The 18,929-nt window shown below is 50.0% G+C and overlaps 1 protein-coding gene across 1 annotated transcript in view; it reads left to right on the top strand.

Moving 5' to 3' along the window:
- The first annotated feature begins 18,311 nt into the window (after positions 1-18,311).
- Positions 18,312-18,929, top strand: part of CADM1 (cell adhesion molecule 1) — a 156,973-nt gene continuing 156,355 nt past the window's right edge. Inside the window, exon 1 of the mRNA XM_042882243.1 lies at positions 18,312-18,420. Coding sequence (XP_042738177.1) covers positions 18,312-18,420 — 109 coding nt within the window. The remainder of the gene's footprint in view (positions 18,421-18,929) is intronic.

Here is an 18,929-nt window from a genome sequence, read left to right as displayed (position 1 = left end):
TCCTGCAGTAAGGACCGTGCACCTGTTGGCCCAGCTTGCTCCTAAGTCTGACAGATCCAGTGTGGACACCCTTCTGCCCAGGAGAGGCTGTTTTGATATTTTCTTCCTGGTACTGCAGGGTTTGTGGATTCCGGTACTTGGCAGGCAGAGCTTGGTGCCCGACTCTTCCTATCAACTTTGTGTCTATGGAGCTGTGACTTTGGAGCGGGGTTTTATGAATGGGGAATGCTGGTGGCATATGGGAAGCAGTGCTGCGCCTGAAATCCTGGTGAGAATAAGGAGGAGGACGTGCGATGGCATCCGATGGAGGTTGGAAGGCAGGAGGTTTGGCCTGGATGGGTGCCCAGGGCTTGCAGAGCCGTCTGCAAGTAGGGGTCTTTTGGACCGAAGCTGAAGGCTGTTGCCACGTAACAGAGCTGCTGGACTGCCAGGCATCTGAGTGGGGGACCCCGTGTGCCCATTACGCAATGGCAGGCTCCCATGCAGAGCAAACAGGAGCTGAAGCAGCACAGCTCCACTTGCTTTTGGAACGGCAAAAGCGACAGCGGTGACGTGCGGTTGCAGCACCGCTTTTCTCTGCTTTCTGCTCCTGGAGTGGGCAGAAGCCGCTCATTCCTGCTCTGCTTAGCAGCGGAGCGCTCCATGGCCATGAGCCCAGAGCAGAACGGGTGGGAATAGAGGCAGAGCTGGCAGCCTTGGCACGTTATCCAAGATAAATCCTGGATAAATGAGTCAGTGACGCAGGCGGCTCGCTACGCCCCGTTTCGCCCCCATAACGGTGCCTGGCACTTTCCCAGTTAATCAAGTGTTGCTTGTGCACCAGTTCATGTGCGGGGTTGGAGTGCTACTCCAGGCTTGCTCATCTGCCAGTGACGAGCTCGGGTAGCTGCACTGCATACTTTGTGTGTGGTTCTGTCCTCTAAGTTATAAGATTCACCAACTGAGATTGTTTTTTCTCTTTTTTTTTTTTTTGCATCCATTTATTAGGAGGTTCCCCTCCCCTTCTCTCCCAACCCCCATCCATCCCCCGCTTTGCACCTCTTTTATTTCGTTAGCTGCCTTGGTTAAGTCTGACAGCTTATTTAGAATGGGCTGGCGCCCAGAGGTAGAATTTGCAAACAAATAACTTTCACCCAACATGACAGCATGCGATAGATTGCAAAAATCCGAGGCGATGCTCTCTGACATGACAGTGACAATAGGAGTTTTGTCCTCATTAGTTTTCCCAACAGAAAGACTTCCTGCTCTGCCCAGCCCTGATTGCATGTCAGTGGGAGCAGACTCCAACAACACCCCACTGCTTTGCAGCACGGTGTTCTGTCTCAGGGATGTGCACCCACGGCCGCGTGGATGCTGTGCAGATGAGCCTCACATCTGCAGGAGGATTTGGACCTGCTGCGCACAAATCATCCGCAGGAATTGGAATCCAAGGCTGGTTCTGGATGGGAGGGAGCAGGAAAGGGAGAATGGTTGTCTGCCTTCTGCTGCTGAGCGTAGATCTAAGAGTTGCAGCAAGTGTTGTTCTCTTCTGTGGTCATAGCAACTTCTAAATTAATTTTGCTTACTTTTAATCTGAAGTATTTGCAGATCCCAAATGAGTTGTCCTCTCCAGCACTGATCTTGATTACTTTGTTATAATCAGAGTGTGCATGGTGGCAAGGGAGGGGGAGGAGAGAATTGTACCCCTGCTTACTGTGGGCTCTGCAGGGGGGGGTGAGGGCATCCTGGGCTTGGAGATGGGAGGAGTGCTCCTATTTAATGCAGCTTTTAAGCATCATTGAATCAGAGAATGATTTGGGTTGGAAGGGAGCTGGAAGGCCGCTTGGTGCCGCTCCCTGCAGCTCACAGGGACACCCACAGCTCAGCAGTGCTCACAGCCCCGTCCAGCCTGACCTTGGCTGTCAGCAGGGATGGGGCACCACTGCCTCTCTGGGCAACCTGTGCCAGTACCTCACCACCGATCTCATAGAAAAAATCAAGTTATCTGTTGGGATCACGATCTCCCATATTCAAGCCTTGGAATGTTGATTTCCCAGGGGACGAGGAATCCTTTCCCCATCCCTTCCCACTCCCAGGGTGCCACTAACAAATGCCTTTGGAGCAGCTGTTGGATGTCCATGGAGAAAAACAGCCTGTCTCCCTAAGAAAGGAGACAGATGACACGCTCCTGCTTGGGTGCAAAGGGGTGACCATTTTTCCTAATTAGTCATGATGTCTTGCCCATCACAGGAATAAATAGCAAGCTTTCCCTAAGGATGTGAGATGAGAAGCGCTATTTATCGTTGCTCTCAGAGGAAGCTGACAACATGACAGGTGAAATATCAGGAATAATTAAGAAAAATAAGGGCTTATGTACTTTATTGCATCAACAGCAGGGATGCATTGCTGGCTCCTCGTGGATCCTCATGCGTGCCCCCATCCTGACATCCACCCGCCAGTTGTGCCTGTGCAGAGCTTTCACCGGGGCCCTTGGCAACGCCGCACATCGCAGCGGGCACCGAGCGCTGCTCATTGTTCCCTTTGAGCTGCTTCAGTGGGACAAAGGCGCCTGCCTGGTGACTCAGCGATGGCTTCGATCGCAGTGCTGGTTCTCAGCTTCCCGCTGAGCTGTTGGGAAACATCACCTCCTCCTTCCCCGCCGCGCTGTGTCTGCTGCTGCGTCCCCGTTTCTATGACCAGAGCTCCTTTTTTTCTTGGGATATGCTTTGCTCCCTCGCGCCATGCGTGATTTTTTTTTCCCCAAATCATCCCAGGTTTGCTTTGTGCCACTGTGTGTTGGGGAGCAAAGCTGCGTGATTGGTAAATACTCTTTTCCAGTAACTCTTTGTCTGGGAGAGAGGATGGGGAAATCACTAACTAAAGGCTTGCAGATTTTAGACAGAGCCTTTTTGCAAATGGTTGCCTTCAGACAAGTGGCTGGGAAGCAGATCCCTCTGAGACCGGTGCTCAGGGAAAGCTACGCCCGCCCTCACCACTTACCAACCCATGCATCTTTTTTCTGTCTGGTAGCAAGAGCTCTTGGCTGCATCGGGAAGAACATGTCCTGGCTTTGAACTGCTGCTTTTTTTGCACTATCCCTGCTGAAATCGATGGTGGATGATGGAGCAGAGCTGGAGGGGGGAACAGCTTTCCCTGTCCTTGGGGTACTGCTGGTTGGTGCACATGTTGGGTGCAGAGCCAAAGCTGCATCCTCCTGCATTAGTGAGATGTGTTTGCTTACGAGGCAGGACAGCTGGAGAGCTCAGGAACTGTATCTATTCAAACAATGTGAAAATCTGATTACAGCAAGTGTCACTGGGCATCACTTAACTCTTCCTCTGCAGCCCTGGCTTTGGCTGACAAGCATAATAGAACTCCCGGATACATCTTGTGCTGGAATAAAATGCCTGGTCAGAAGTGCTTAAAATCGCTCAAGTTTATGGAGTTTGCTAATCATGTCTCTCATTTGTTGGCTCAATGTGATTTTGGGGCTGTCCGTCCTACATTAAGCCTCATTAAGATGGTGTAGCAGCGTTGGTAAATGTGGTCAGTGGAATGTGTCTTTTTTTAGCCGCGGAGGAGAAAAGAAATTGTATGTCACAGTCCTCATCTTGTCCCCTTTGACCAAGTGCTCATTGGAACTTTTAAAGAGGCTTTTGAAAGAGGTCTTTTGTTAGAGGGGGAGGAGAAAGTGAGCAGCAAACAACTCCTGCACTGGGAAATGCTGCTCTTGGGGCACTTATATTTAGCTCGCTTGCAGCAGTGTCCCTTCAATTTGTACTCGCACTTTTGTTCCTTTTAACTACCACCACTATGGGTCTAAAAGAGAGACACCAGCGAGGGATAGGCAGTTTCTCCTTGCAGAGGTGAAGGTATTTTTAACACAATGCCCGAGAGAAAGGAATTTGTTTCCTCCAACATTCAGTCGAAATCAGTGCTGTGAAGGATCTCTCGTGGAAAGCAAAAGCACTTCTGCCCACAAAAGCATCGCATGCAGCACTGGGAGCAAAATCAAACAAAAGTTGGAAGTGTGTGGGAAAACAAAGGTAGAAGTTCAGTCCTGCTCAGTGGCCCGCAGTGATTCACTGCCCTGCGAGGGATGCAAGGGCCATGTGCATCCATTGGAAATGTGCAGGGTGGCCAGGATTCCAGCCCAGCAACAGGAGAGGACGGCGTTGGGTTGCAATGAGAGCCAGAATCAAGGCTGCTTTTTTGTTCTTTTAAATGCTTTTCGTGTGCTGTAGCACTTTGTACGCAGCCCTGAGGCTTTGGAATAGGAAAAAAATGTCCGGAGCTCTGCTGGCTCACAGTGCTGCTGCTTCAGATCTGACCTTGGGGATTTTTCACCTCCTTTTTGATTTATGGGCAGAGTGGCCCCAGGGTGTGGAGCGCCGAGGCACAAATCCATCTCAGCTGTGGCTGGATCCCAAAATGGAGTATTTCATGCTCAACACTGTGTGCCAATGAGGTGTGTTGCCTTGGGAGAGGAGTCCTGCTGGCCCAGCAGATAAGGTGTGAGCTGAAGGTCCTGCCAAGCCCAGACTTCCCTTCCCCTCCGCTATCTTTCAAGTGTTTGCTTTCTTTATCAGTAGCTAGCTGGTAACAAGTCGGACAAGTCTTGGGTTTAAATGTGTGATTCCTCAATTCTCCCGGCAAATAAGCCAAGATAAGACACTGACCTTTGAAGCCAATTGTAATTTAATACAGCTTAAATAGTAAACATTGAACAGTTGCAAAGGTGTGTGATCAAAGCCATTGATTTCTGGGTAGGGACATGGTGACTTGCTGAATAATTCCCAATAATGAGAAAATCAGACAAAATTGAGACCTGCTTCCAAATATTATAAGCATAAATGATCAAATAAATAATTAGTAAGCTACTCAATTAAGCTTTGCATACAAGAATGCAAGGAAATCCTTAACTTCCAGTAAAACTGCTAGACTGAGCATGTTTCTTTTGGGGAAAACAGAAAAAAGTCACCCCAGGCAGAGTTGAAAATAGATTTCTTTCTCCAGGATAAGAGCAGGATGCTGACTGCAGAGCACAAACAGCTTTTTCCAAACGGCATCAATACAGCCCTACACTTTTTCCACTGGGCAGTTTACATCTCTTTGCTGGGCAGTGGATTAATTTAGGAGCACTCATTACGAGCTGGCTTGATACCGCATTGAGAGCTTACAGAAGGACTGAGGTATTGGTGAGAGCAGTGTTCTAGCCTTTTGTGCGTGCGCTGGAAGTGGTCACAAACAAACTGACAGCAATATAAGTATTACTGATTCTGTTTGGAAATGTTGTTCATTTCAGAGGTTTATGGTGACCAAAGACCCCATGGATGCACCAAGCGTCGCCGTGGAGACCCAGCCCCTTTCATAGGGTCTCAGAATGGTTGGATTTGTAAGGGACCCTTGGAGATCCCCTAGTCCAACCCCCTGCAATGGATGGGGACACGTACAGCTTCATGGCACGTGCCCGCCCCTCGTGCTTTGCACAGCACAGAAAACAAAAGTCAGCACGGCGCTAATGGCAAACGGCACTCTCTGAAATATTTCTTCCTAATGAAAACGTCCTAGCAAAGCAGTATTTGAACATTTGTTAAAGAACATGTTTGTGGCTGGGTTTGTTTAATACCAGCTGCCCGTGGTGCCGCAGTGGGAGATGCTGTAAAGTGCGTTGGTGCTGTGCTGAGTGCCTCTGTGCATTTGGATAGGGCTAGTGCTGCCCTGCCCCGTGCTGCCAGCAGCTCCCTGCCCTGGGAGGAGCCCCTGGCTGCTGGCCCTGCTCTGCTCTGCTCATCCAGCTGCACAAACACAGCATGCAACCCCCACCCCATGCCCTGACCCCATGCCTGCCCTTCGTCTGGTTCTGCCAGAGGAAATTGGCTCTTACTTGGTTCTGCCTTTGTACACAACCAGATCTTCATTTCTATTATGAAAAGCAGTCCCCAGGGCCCTGCCTTGCTCAGAACCCCTGCGTCTGCTGTTGCTGTTCACCCACCACCACTGCACATCACGCCAAGCATGCTGGCTCTTCCAGCAGAGCAGCTCCTGCTTCTAGACCTAAAGCAGAACTCTTCGCCTGGTCATACCCGGAGAGTGCCATTAAAATTGCTTCTGCTTTAAGTGCTGTCAGGTCTGGGAGAGTGGCTTCTCCTTGTTTCCAACTTGGAAACAGAGGGCGTGCAGCATTAAAAGCTGCTGTTTTGGGGAACACATGGTGCAATGCTGTGTTACATGTGGAAAAGGAGCAGAGCTGCTGGTTTGTGCTGCGCATACCTGCCTGCTGCTAGGCTGCTCCATTCCAGAGATGTTGTTCCCTATTGGCAGGTTTGGTGGGATGCACGCCATGCAGACCCCCATCCAGGCTACACTGCCTTTTTGCAGGCAGCCCTGCTGGCTTTCAGACATCAGTATTTCAGCTTTGTCTTGTGGCTGCTGTTCAAAGGACAAAAATAGGGTGGCCAAAAATCCGGATGCAGCAGATCACACTGACAGTCACATCAGGGCAGCTCTGCCTCTCAGGGCAGGAAGCCACCATTTATTGCTAATGCCAGGACGAGGCTCCAAGTGGATGTCCTCGAAGCACAGCCGCGCTCTTCCCCAGCCCTTCAGACAGAAATGAAAAGGCTTTCATGTTCTGCGGGGGTGGAGAGCACAATTTGTGGTGACCTGTCTCTGGCTGGTATTTGAAAGGTCACTTTGAGTACGATGCTATCTGAGCCCATTGATTTAAAAAAAAAAAAAAAAAAAAAAAAAAAGCCCCAGCCCTGTACAGGAGGGGAAAGCGGGGGAGAGGAAGTGAAAATAGAACCGGCCACGGCCATTGTTTAAAACCAACAAAGAGGCACTGAAGGGCTCTGTGCGCTGCCAGTAGCCGAGGCCAAGCGGGCAGCCAGGCTGCTCCGTGCAGCAGTGTGTGGGGGTTTGGGGATCTGCAGCTCCCTCCTGCTGTTGGGGGGCACACAGCCACTCCCTGGCACAGATGTCACTGTTTGAATCCCCACTGCATGACAGCAATCTGAAAGGGAGATAGGCGCTGGTAAGGTGAAATTGGATGAGCCTGATGAATGCTGTGCGTCCTTGAGATGCGGCGCAGTGAACCCATGAGCAGTGAATTGCTCCCAGGGTGCTCCGGTTTCATGAACTTGTAGAGTGGCTTAGCTTGGAAGAGGTCATAAAGATGCAGTCGCAACCCTTTTGCTAAGGAGAGGCATGCATAGTCCCACTGACAGTGCGAGGATGTGCATGGCCAGATGAGCACAACCTGCAGGGTTTGCTGTCGATAGTGGAGGAGATGCAAGTTGAGATCCTACACACTGCAATGTAACCTGAAATGGGTCTCACCCCACTACCACAAATGGATCGTTACCTTGAAAGCAGCTGGGGCCAGGGAAGTGCCCCGAAGAGCTCAGCCAACTGTCAGATGTTTTGTGAGCATTAGTGAATAATAAGGAGAAAGTGCAGCGTTAGCCCTGCATCCGTGCAGTTATCTGTCATATAACAAGGGAACTATTGGCACGTTGTCATGTTTCAAACATTGCTAATCAATGTCTCGTAGAAAAATAATCACCCCCAAATGCACCCAGTGCTGTATAGCTGGAGCCTCGCAGAGGACAGGGACAGCTGCCCCATGCCTGCAAGGATGGCAGGGACTGTGGTCCTCAACCTGAGCCTTTGGTGCATGCAGAACATGCATAACTGCAATTTTTAGAAGTGTAGCAGGGGACCATACTGCAAATTTGTAGCTACTGCCATGTGGAAGGGGTTGTTCTGTTACATGCAACTTGGTTGCATCCCAGGAAGGATCTCTTTTTTCAGGGTGTAGGTGAGGAGATGTCCTTTCCCTGTGAGCATCGTGGTGTTCAAAGCAGTGGGCAAAGCTGCACTGAATAAATTGGTTTTTATCAGATCCATGGTCCCTGCACAGGGAACAAAGGGACACGCTGAGGGGAGTAGTGGTGGGTCATAGAATCATTGAGGTTGGGAAAGACCTCTCGGATCATCCAGTCCAATCGTCCACCTACCCCAATACTGCCCACTGACTGCATCCCTCAGTGCCACCTCCCCAGTGTTCCTGAACACCTCCAGGGATGGTGACCCTACCACCCCCCTGGGCAGCTGTGCCAATGACTGCTTTTTTGGCAAAGGAGTTTTTCCTAATACCCAACCTGAAACTCCCCTGGTGCAAATTAAGGCCATTCCTTCTCATCTTGTGGTCATGGGAAGGGAAAGTTTCAGTGACAGAGACCCAGATTCAGTTTGTTGTATTGTCTTACCTTCGTGTGGGACTGGATAAATTAATCTCCAGCTCAGTGCCCTGTCTGCAAATAGGGATAATAGCATCTCAGAGATGCTTTGTGGGTGGTAAATGCATATGAGAGACACAGGATGCTCTAATGCTACCATCTTGGGAACAGTTTGAGTGCAGTAGATGGGAGAAGCCTAGCAACTGCTACCTCATTCACCTCTCATAATTAATTGCAACACGCAGTGGCAGACATTTCAGTGGTTGAGAGGGGAAAGGGAAAGACTGAAACTTGTAACTAGATTTCTGCAGTAAGGAGGGAAAAAAGGAATTTGGCACTGCTTAGAAGTGCAGAAAGGATGCAGGGGGAAGACAGGAGGGAGGGCACAGCACCTGAGTGATTGGAAGGACAGTCAACAGAGTGCAGAGGGGATGCTTTTAGGGAGCTCACACTGGTAGGTATTTGGGGAAGAGGGATTTTCTTATCGATGTAGCAGGAGAGAGACCAAAAGGAGCTTTGCCAGTCAGTGGTGGGAACTTTCTGCTTTGGGGCATGGACTCAAAGGGGCAGTGGGATGTATTTGGAATGGCAACATTCTGCATCGGCAGAAAAGGATTCAGCATAATCACTTCCAAGCTTTGGATATAAGCATGAAGGCAAGTTAAGGCACGGATTATAAAAGTGATGGATCTAAAGAAAAAGAAGAGTTTCGAAGGGTTGAAATTTACTGCCAAGTCTGGCCCAGAAATGACCCTCTTTCTCCTCCTTTGAATTTTTTTCATCTTGTGCAGAAAAAAAAAAAATGCATCTGGTCAGCTTGACAAGTGGAAACTGTAGCTTTGTCATTAATGTGCAATGCTGAAACAATGATGTATGGCTGGCGATAGATCATGTTGGGTTTCCGGAGAGCAGGGAAGAGTAAGGCATGCGACTAATTCATGATGCATGAACGCATTGATCTTCCTGGCTCTGAAAATACAATGTAATGAACCCCCGCTAACACATCATTTTTATGCCACTGCACCTCACTAATATCTAATGATTTCACCTTGCTCTGAGATAAAACATAATTGTATGGGAGTTCCAGCTTTGTTCTTCAATATCTGAGCAGAGGTAACGAATTATGTTTTGCTCTGTAGCTGTCGGCAAGTTGGGACAAGCTTGCAAAAAACTCACAATTATTGGGCTAAGATGCATGGTTGGAGCACTGCGTGTGTGTGACACTGTGCATATATATGTGTGGGATATGAGGAAAGTGCTTCTGAAAGAGTGGTCAGGTGCTGGAATGGGCTGCCCAGGGGGGTGGTGGATCACTGCCTCTGGAGGTGTTCAGGAAGCATTTAGGGGTCGTACTGAGGGATGTGGTTTAGCAGGGGGATACTGGGGGATGGTTGGACTGGATGGTCTTGGAGGTGTTTTCCAACCGTGGTGACTGTATGATTCTTTGTGGGTGTTTGGATATACACATCTGCAGGTGTCCAGGCTTGGAGATCTCCGGATCTCATCCACCCAACTGGAGCTCAGAAAATGGCACTCACTTAGGGACAGAGGCTGCCCCTGCAACCATGATATTTGCAGCACGTGATAAACCAGCTGGTGGTTTGAGAGCACAGCAATCGCTGTTTCCAAAGTCCACAATCCTTTTGAAGACCAACCTGCTGCAATTTACCTTCACAGACCTCTCACCAGACAGCTTCTTCCCTGGCCAGACAGAGCATTTTTCTTAAGAAAACAGATTTATGCTCCTTTTGATAATTTTAAGGGCCAGCACACTCCTGTGCTGTTTGTACTTCACCTCAACAAAGCTGCACACCAGGATTTTTTCCTGCTTGCCATTGTCCATAAGCAGACTCTCTCTCCCTTCCAAGTCATCCTAATGCTTGCAGTCTGCACAAATGCTGACAATAAACATTTGCTTTGGGCTCCAATCAGCTGGACGCGAGCACTGCTTCTCAGCACCTGTTGCATTCCCCATTGCGCTGGGTGCTCTGGGAGGTGTGGGCAGAGGGAAGGACATGGGGAGAGGAGCAGCACTGAGCTGGTCATCCTATCCATGTATTGACTGGGAGCTCTTTGGGGGCAAGTAGGCAGAAAACTCCTCTTTGTGGTACATCATCTGCTGCTGTTGGGATCCTGGCCCTGACTGTGGCTTTTAAGCACTCTCGCAGCACAAAAACGGAGCAAGAGCAGTAAATGTGAGTTGAAGGTGAAGATGCTTGTGGATTCTTCAAAGGAAAACCCTACTGTTGCAAAATAAGCCAATGAAAGTCTAACCATTCTTGACAGTGAAAGCTGAAGAAACGTTGTACCTAATTTGAAATTCCCTCCAGGCTAAGAAAGACTTTTCCTTTCATGTGTGATGTCTGTGTCCCTTCTGGGAGCCCTTTCCTCAGTGCCATGGTTGGTTACACGTGGTGTTGACAGATGATTAAGACATGAAGCCTCTCAAATCAGAGGAACAGTCAAAGCTTTGCATTGTGTGCTCAGGTGTTTACCCACAACCATTTTAATCATTTCAGGCTGACTTTGAGGTTCTGGGCTTGCTGCCTCTTGCATCTTACGTTGTCCATAGCAAACAAGATGCTGGAGGGAACAACACACCTCAGTTGAGCGAGCAGGATACAGGAGGAGAGAACTGCCAACAGTGTAGCTGGAGTGGATGATCTTACTGGATTTGCTGGTTTCCAGCCTCTACGATACTCTGATGGCACATCAGTTTCGGGAAGTGCTGCTCCTGCTCTGTCTCTGCACGTTTGCAGTGTTGCCATAACAAAAGCAGGCAGCATAGCCCAGCAGGCTGTGCTCCAACACTGCGTCACCCCATCCAGGTTTTGGGGTATCGGGGTGGGGCAGCCAACACCCAGCAGGCATCTTGCCGCAGAGCAGATGCAGCTTTGGATGTGATCAAAGGGGATTCATTTGCAGCTGCACGTAACAAAATCCCAGCCCTGGCAGTGCCAGACAGACCCGCGCCTCCCACCAGCACTTATTTTGATGGCTTCCTTTTGTCCCCGTCCCCACAATCTCTACGTCTTGACTTTTGCAGGCACTTTCCTCCTATAAGCATATTAAATGTATTTAAAAAACACTTAGATGCTAATGTGAAACCTGAAAAGAGGATGTCAAACGCAAGAGACATGATGTCTCTGTAGAAGGATTTGACCCCGGTAATCTAATTTGCTTTACATTTCAAATGATACTTCATTCTCTTATTAAAAGGCTCTGTGTCATTGGCTCATAAAGATTACAATTTCTCGTCTCCCAATTGTAATAAATCCAATTCAAGCACCCTCTTGATTTGAAATTTGTCACAACAACATGTGGAGGGCACAGTTCCTGAGTTTTATGGCGAGGGTGCATTAGACTCATCTGCAGAGAAGATGACGCAAGACTATAAAGCAATTTGCCCCTCTATCTCTATTGTATCCATGTTTTTTTATAAAAAATGTCTAAATTATAGCTTATTCCCTATTATCCCACTGTAAAAAGGTTAGAGCGGCGGGGGAGCCAGACTGACTGGATGTTTTGTGCTTCGTCGTTACACCGGGGAATCATCTGGCTTCTTTAAAACCATCTGAAAACATTTCATCTTGCTTCAGCAGGCTTGGGAGCTCAACCTTCCCTCTTATAATTATTGGAGATGATAGAAAACCGATCAGTGCTTTGTGCACGCGTCGGGTTGGGCACTCAGTAATGCAGTCACAGCGGATGATGCATGGCTGCTTGCTGCTGTGCTGCTGGCCAGAGCCAGGCACGTCTCCACGTGGGCAGCAATCAGGTGTTGGCACAGAGCTCTGTGTTTGCACTGCAGGAGCATCCAGGTGCTGGGTTTGCTTGGTGCTGTGCATCAAGGGTTGGTTTTCTTTTTGTCTGCTTCCATCGTGTTTGTTTTTGGTGACAGCGGGGCGTGCTGAGCTCTGACTGAGGAGTTTTTGTTGCAGATGATGTCTGTTGGAAAACCTGTACGTTTCAGCAGAGCTTGGTGAGGATGGGATGCAGATCCCAGCTCCACAGCTGGATGTGAACCTGGCACTCGGAGAGCTGCAGGGCACCTGGGATCGGCTCTCCTACTTTGCCATCCTTCCTCTGATCTGCGCTCAGTTTTTCCTATGGTGTGCAACAGCTGCCCTGGGCTGCCGCTTCATTTCCTGCCTGTATCCATCAGCGACAGGGCGATCTGCAGCGGACAGCAGATCCCTGCAATGAAAGCCACGGTGCACCCTTCCAGCCTCTCACTGGGGTGCCAAAGCAATTGTAAATTCATGAAAATAGAGCAGCCTGCCCTCGCTAACCCCTTCTTTGATGGCAGTCCCACAGAGCAGCAACAGCTGCGTGCAGGGCAGGGCAATGGCACGCTGCAGGAGCCATTCATGTTGCTCCAAGCACAGGACAGCAGCAGAGCAATGGAGCTGACAGCAGAATGGCTGCTCATCATCCACTGGTGGCATAACATGCAGCTTTTGGACAGCCTGATGTAAACAGATGCAAGAGACTTTGCTCAGAGAGAACTTTCCCACTTTCAGTAGCTGTTGCTCCTCAGGGTTTTGGGTATTTTCTTTCTTTTTTTTGGTTTTTTTTCTTTTTTTGGTGTTGTTTTCTTTTTTCACAAAGGTTTTAGCCAAGCAAAAAAAAAAAAAAAAAAAAAAAAAAACTCCCCTCGGTGGGGCTTTTTTTTTAAAAGATGAAAAGGAGGAGTTCATAGGAGGCAGCATTAAGTCACGGTCCGTAGCAATCTAAGGTATTCGCTGGCTGGGGACTCTCTCTGTTTATTTCAAATACCCCTTTATCATTTTGTTGAAAGAGCGGTGTTCTCTGTAAAGCTCTGCCAATTGAAAAAAGAATCAGATAATGAAGACTGATGCTGCACTGATGACAGTCCTTCAGATCCTCAATAGGATTTCTCCAAAATCAAAAGCCTTTTTTGGCTTTTTTTTTTTTTTTTTTTCTTTTCGTTTTGTTTTATTGTCACACTTGTGGCTTAAAAAAAAAAAAAAATTAAATTTCATCTTCCAGGCCTGGAAATGAAAATGAAAATTTAAAAACAGGCCCCCCACGCGCAGGATAGAGACAAAGCAAATGCAAATATGCGGTAGGTGTCGAAGAAAAAGTTGTCCATTATAAATGAAAATATCTTATTTACAGTGGAGGCCGAGCAAACGGGCTTCACAATGACTGTATTATTGCTCCCAGCGAGTGTGAGAGGTCTTTGTGTGCCCGCAGTGTTTGTCACCAGGGAATTAAAGTCAGCACACGATACGGCTGTATAAATGATGCTTTCCTTGATTGGGTTGGCGCTGGTGGTTTCTGAACCATGTTGAAATGTGCCGTCTTTTCAATGTAGAGACATATGTAGGCTGCCCAGAAACATGCAGGGAGTGCATGCTACTGCAGTGACTACATGTTAGCAGAAGTGGTGCTGCTGTTCCCTTCCTTGTGATAAGGCAAGGCTCTCCAGCCCACCCACAAACACGGCATGGGGCCACGTTGGCTGCTGCTGAGATGCTGTGAGCGCTGGGGTGGCAGAATCATGGAATTGTAGGGGCTGGAGGGGATCCCTGGAGACCATTGAGTCCAACCCCTGCTAAAGCAGGGAACCTACAATAGGTCACACAGGTCTTGAGTATCTCCAGTGAAGGAAGTTTCCCCATCCCTCCGTTCCAGTGCTCCATCACTCTGACAGTAAAGATGCTCTTCTTTGTGTTCATATGGAACTCCCTGTGTTCCAGTTTCTGCCCGTTGCCTCGTATCCTGTTGCTGCACACCAGCAAAAAAAGCCCAGCCCCAACGACTTGACTCCCTGTAGATATCTACAAACAGTGCTGAGATGCCCTCTCAGCCCTCTCTCCCCCAGACTGAATCCCAGGGCTCCCAGTCTTCCCTCACATGGGAGATGCTCCAGGCCCTTCATCATCTTTATGGCCCTCTGCTGCACTCTTTCTAGGAGATCTCTGTCTTCTTTGAACTGGGGAGCCCAGAACTGGACACAGTGCTCCAGATGTGGCCTCAAAGGTGCAGGGCAGAGAGGAGGATCACCTTCCTCGCCATGCTAGCCACACTCTTTAAAGCACTCTGGGGTACCATTGTCTTTCTTGGCCTTCAGGGCATGCTGCTGCTCATGACCAACCTGTTGGCCACCGGGACACCCAGATCCTTCTGTGCAGAGCTCCTCTTCAGCAGGTCAGCTCCCAGCCTATACTGACCCATGCAGTAATTCCTCCCCACATGCAGGACCTTACACTTGCCTTCGTTGAACCTCCCCAGGTTCCTCTCCAGTTGTTCCAGGCTTTGCTGAATGCCAGCACAGCCGTCTGGTGTTGCACTGTTTGTGTTTCCCCAGTGGTGATGGCAAGCAGTGGTCCAGCTTTGTCTTTTAGTTTTTGCACCCCCAAAAGTTCTGAGCCAATCTGTCATTCATCATAATGGACACCAGATAAATCAAATACAGTGGGAGATGTTTGTACTGTAACAAAAGCGCTGAGTTTATATAAGGAGAGTGCAGAGCAAAGGATAACTTTGTCACAGTGTATGGAAGAGCAGAAATTAAGCTTTGCATTTCTTCCTATCCTCAAGCATAGCACGCAGTTCCTCAGATAGGACAGGTGAAGGGAGATGTGGGGAGGCCCCAGCAGGGAGCTCAGCCAAGGAAGCACGCAGCACTTCCTTCCAAGGAGCTGCTAAATCCGAAATGCTATAACTTGATTATTCCTTCCCTGGATTCCTTTTGACAAACTCCTAAATTCTCAAAGAGGTACACAGGATTTAGCCCCATGCCGGCTTTAATGTGAATTGTGTCGCTAAAATTCCATGCAGTTCTTTGAACATTTCAGAGCCGGCGCTTTTCACAAGATCGACAACTGTTTTATTTCTCTTGACAGAATATATGGAGTGAACAAACACTGCCATTTGTAGAGAAATCTTTTTGGTCTCTCAGTCTCTATAGCACCTTTAATCTGAGACTCAAAGAGCTGTGTAAGAATGGAAAGTCCCACAGTACCTGCAGAAGTTAAACACATTGTGCATTATCTCTGTTTTCTAGAGCAGAAAACTTGGGCTTTTTTAGGTTATCTTTTCCCTTCTTAGACTCATACAGTAAGTGACTGGCAAAGTGAGAGGATGAGATGGAAAGCCATTTTGGCCAGAGAGAGATCTTGGTTCCTCAGCCTGTGTCAAACCAAATAACTGGTCATGGTGGTGACATCTCACCTGAGATGGGCGTAATTAACACCAGGTTCTTGGGCTGGAAATCAGGTGAAGTTGCACCCTCTAGCCCAATTCCCAGCAGCAGCCACAGAGGGTTGGCAGTGACTTGCATAGGAGCTGGTTCCATCTTCAGCCTGATGGCTGGAAGCAATTTCTGTCATCCAGCAGTCACCCAGCAGCTTTTGCAACTAACTGTCACCTAAGTCCCTCAAAACATATTGCCCAGTGTTGGGTCCAAAGCTTTTCTCATAAGCAAGTAACATACAGCTGAAGTTTCTGGTTCTCTCCATTCCCATTTGGTTCGGTTTTTGTTTTGGCTCTGTATGGAAATGGTTGAGTCTTTGCCTGAACCACTGCTTGAGCACCTGGGGAAAGGACTGGGTCAGCCCTGAGAGCACAGGTGAAGGCAATTCATGACTGAGAGGGATGGAGCCTGGCTGCACCTCTCTTAGACTTCATTTAAGGGCTGACTGCCATTGGGGAAAGACCTTTGGGTGGAGATCCCTCCCTTGTAGAGTCCTGGCTGTGGGCCTAGATCTTCAGAGCCAGGTGAGTGCTGTTCCTTCGTAACACCATTCCATTTGCAACAGCCCCATTGCTGTCAGGCTCCTGCACTGCTTTTCCACCACATTCATCTTTCTGACTGTAACAGGCTTTTTCTCTAGGACTACGTGCCACAAATTGCAATTGCCATTTTTATTTCTCTTCTTGACTGGAAAACTGAATTAACAAAACAATTGATTATCAGTTTTAACATGCAAAAACACCATCTGGTCTTTGAGATGTGCAGAGCAACGAGTCTGAAGGATTGCCACAAGTGGCCCACAAAAGGTTTCTGCGTGAAATTCCTGCTGTTTGTAGCCCCCGTGGAGCAGATCCAAGGTTGGAAAATGCCATCTCTCACGTGTTTCTCTACATCTTCAGTTTGGGGCCTGTCTCCCATTGCTCGGTGCTGTGGGAATGGGTGCTGGGTGCTTTTCCCCACTGCCAGGCGTTGCTGAGGACTCTGAGGGCCACCAAGGACACAGCCTGAGCACAGCCCCACTCCCAGAGCAGGAGCAGAGTGGTTTTTCCATCACTCTGTGCCTCCTGGCTGCTTCCCATGAGAGCCGGGTCACCGCAAGTCTCAGCAATGAGTGGCTGCTTGTCAGTGGGATGTGTCACTTTGGGAGCAACCTTGTCATGTAATGCCAACAATTATATCAGCTACAGTTGTGGGTCAGGTCAGCCTTCATCAGACCTTTCTCTCCTCTCCCCTTCCCCTGCTCCTGCCACGCTCCCCTCTGAGCCAGCCGCTGTCTCAGCCTGCCTATAACTTGAGCCATCGCTGATTTAATACAGCTTTCAATCACTGCCAATGGGGCTCACGCTTCAATATCATAACTGCTAAACACACTGTGACAAATAATCTGAGGCTAAGCTTCCCGGACAGAGGAAATCACTTTCCTCTTGAAATTAAAGTTGATGCATAATGGAATGCAATAAGACGTTTCCAGCAGGAACACAGCCAGGCTTAGAACCTCCCAAAGTCCCCTTCAATCTGCACAGGATACAGGAGTCATTTCCTAGAGTTCAGGACTCACAATTGGCATTCTGCAATCTCTTGGTCATTTAGCAGCAGATAATCTGTCAGGGTTTGTTTTAGCTGTTGTGATATTGATATTTATTATGCAAATTGTGTTTCTTACTGCTGATTGTTCCGCGTCCTATGAATACTTAAATTACTATAAACCTTTTTACTTAATACGGGTTGTCTTCCCATTTGGTGTTTGAGCAGCAGTAGGTCACAGCTCACAATACTGTACAAAACAGTCGGAAACGTGTAATTAAAAATAGACAAATGGGATAATCTGGTGCCTAATGACACAGAGGCAAAGGCAGCCGCTCCGCAGTCTCTCAAGCCCAAGTTGTTTACCAGCACTAAAGTCCTTTGGAGAGGAGGGAATTTAGCACTGTGGCCCAAGATAAACCGGGGATAAATTTGGCTTAGTTACATAATCGTGATGAGCGCGGTGGGCTGGAAGTGTGCATCTGTGCCACTGCTGGGGCAGGAAGGAAGGAACCCTTTGCTGTGCCTATAGGGCGAAATGTTCCAGGGATGGATGGGGCTGCAGCATATGGGGCACAGAGAGGTGTGTGTTATTTCCCCAGGTGTGAAATCGGGCTGGGAGCCACGGGGAGGGGGGAGAGCTCTGCCACCTGCACTGCGACTCGACGTTGGCCCCGAGCGCTTCCAATCTGGGGCTCGGAGGAGGATGGGACGATGAGGTTAAGCTGACTCCTCACCTGCCTCAGGCTCACGTGGGATAACCTAATTAATAATGTCAGAGGTACTGACGTCCGTGCGGGGCCGGGATGCTGCTGGTTGGGGTGAGCTCTCAGATGAGCGCTGCTCACGGGTCCCATGCCCCGCTCCCCATTTATCAAGGCGGAGAGAACAACTCTCCTGTCTTGGTGCGGTTTAAAAAGAAGCGAGAAGGGCCGTTCATCGACTCGATGTAAATAGAACTGCTCCAAATCCCTCCGCAGCCCCGCTCCCGCTCCGCTGCTGGCGGCCGCCGCCCGGCTCCGCACCGCCCCCAGCGGCCGCGTTCTGCGAGGGGGGGGCGGGCGGCTGGAGCGCCGTGCGGGGCTGCGGGGCGGTGCCGCGCTTAGAGCCGCCCTCCATTAAAAACCATCCCGGCGGCGGCGGCTTCTCCCCCAGCCATCTTCCCCGGCCCGTCCCGCCGCATCCCGAGCGGCGCCGAGCGCGGGGCGGGGCTCCGGAGCAAGTGGGCGTGGTTTCGCTCAAGCCCCGCCCCCCCGGCGCCGTGACGTCGCGCATCTCATTATCGCGGCGCGCGGTCGCTAGGTGCCGGCGCGGCGGGCAGAGCGAAGCAGGTGCCGGAGATGGCGGCTCGCGCCCAGCACAGCGGCCCCGCGGCCAACGGCGGCGGCGCTCCGGCTCTCCTCCCGCTGCTCCTCCTGCTCCTCTCCGCCGCCGCCATCATCCCTAGAGGTACGGTGCTGCCCGGCCCCGCCCGTAGGGGGCGCCTCGCGGCTTTCGGGGTGGGAGCGGGGAGTGCCGCGGGGTCGGCGGAGCGGTGCGTGCCGGGTCGCGGTTTCCATGGCAGCGGCCGCTCGTGTGTTCGTATGTCCGTGTGTCGGCGTGGCTTCGAGACGAGCGGTGCCCCGCCGCCGGACCTGTTGGCAGCCGAGTGCAACTTCCGAGCGCTTCTATGGAAGCTTCCATGGCTTCTCGTGGGAGAAGCGCGTGGTGCTGCTTTGGGGGAGGGGGGAGATCGACGGGAGGGAACGGAACGGGATGGAATGGATGCGGAGGGATGGAGCGGGGGGGGGCTCAGGGGTGATTGCTGGCGGGTGGGAGCCCGGCGGTGCGCTCTGTGCCGCTCTGTGCCGCCCGCTATTGTTGCATCGCCCTGCACTGAGCCGAACAGCCGCAGGAGGGACCGCCAGCCGCGTCTGATGGCTTTGATAGAATATCCCTCGTTAATGCCACTTTATATT

This window comes from Lagopus leucura, unplaced genomic scaffold, assembly GCF_019238085.1.
Source record: "Lagopus leucura isolate 7727_CA_CO unplaced genomic scaffold, USGS_WTPT01 Super-Scaffold_100034, whole genome shotgun sequence".
Taxonomy (NCBI): domain Eukaryota; kingdom Metazoa; phylum Chordata; class Aves; order Galliformes; family Phasianidae; genus Lagopus; species Lagopus leucura.
The sequence above is the reverse complement of the archived record's forward strand: the minus strand, read 5'-3'. Positions and strand labels throughout refer to the sequence as shown.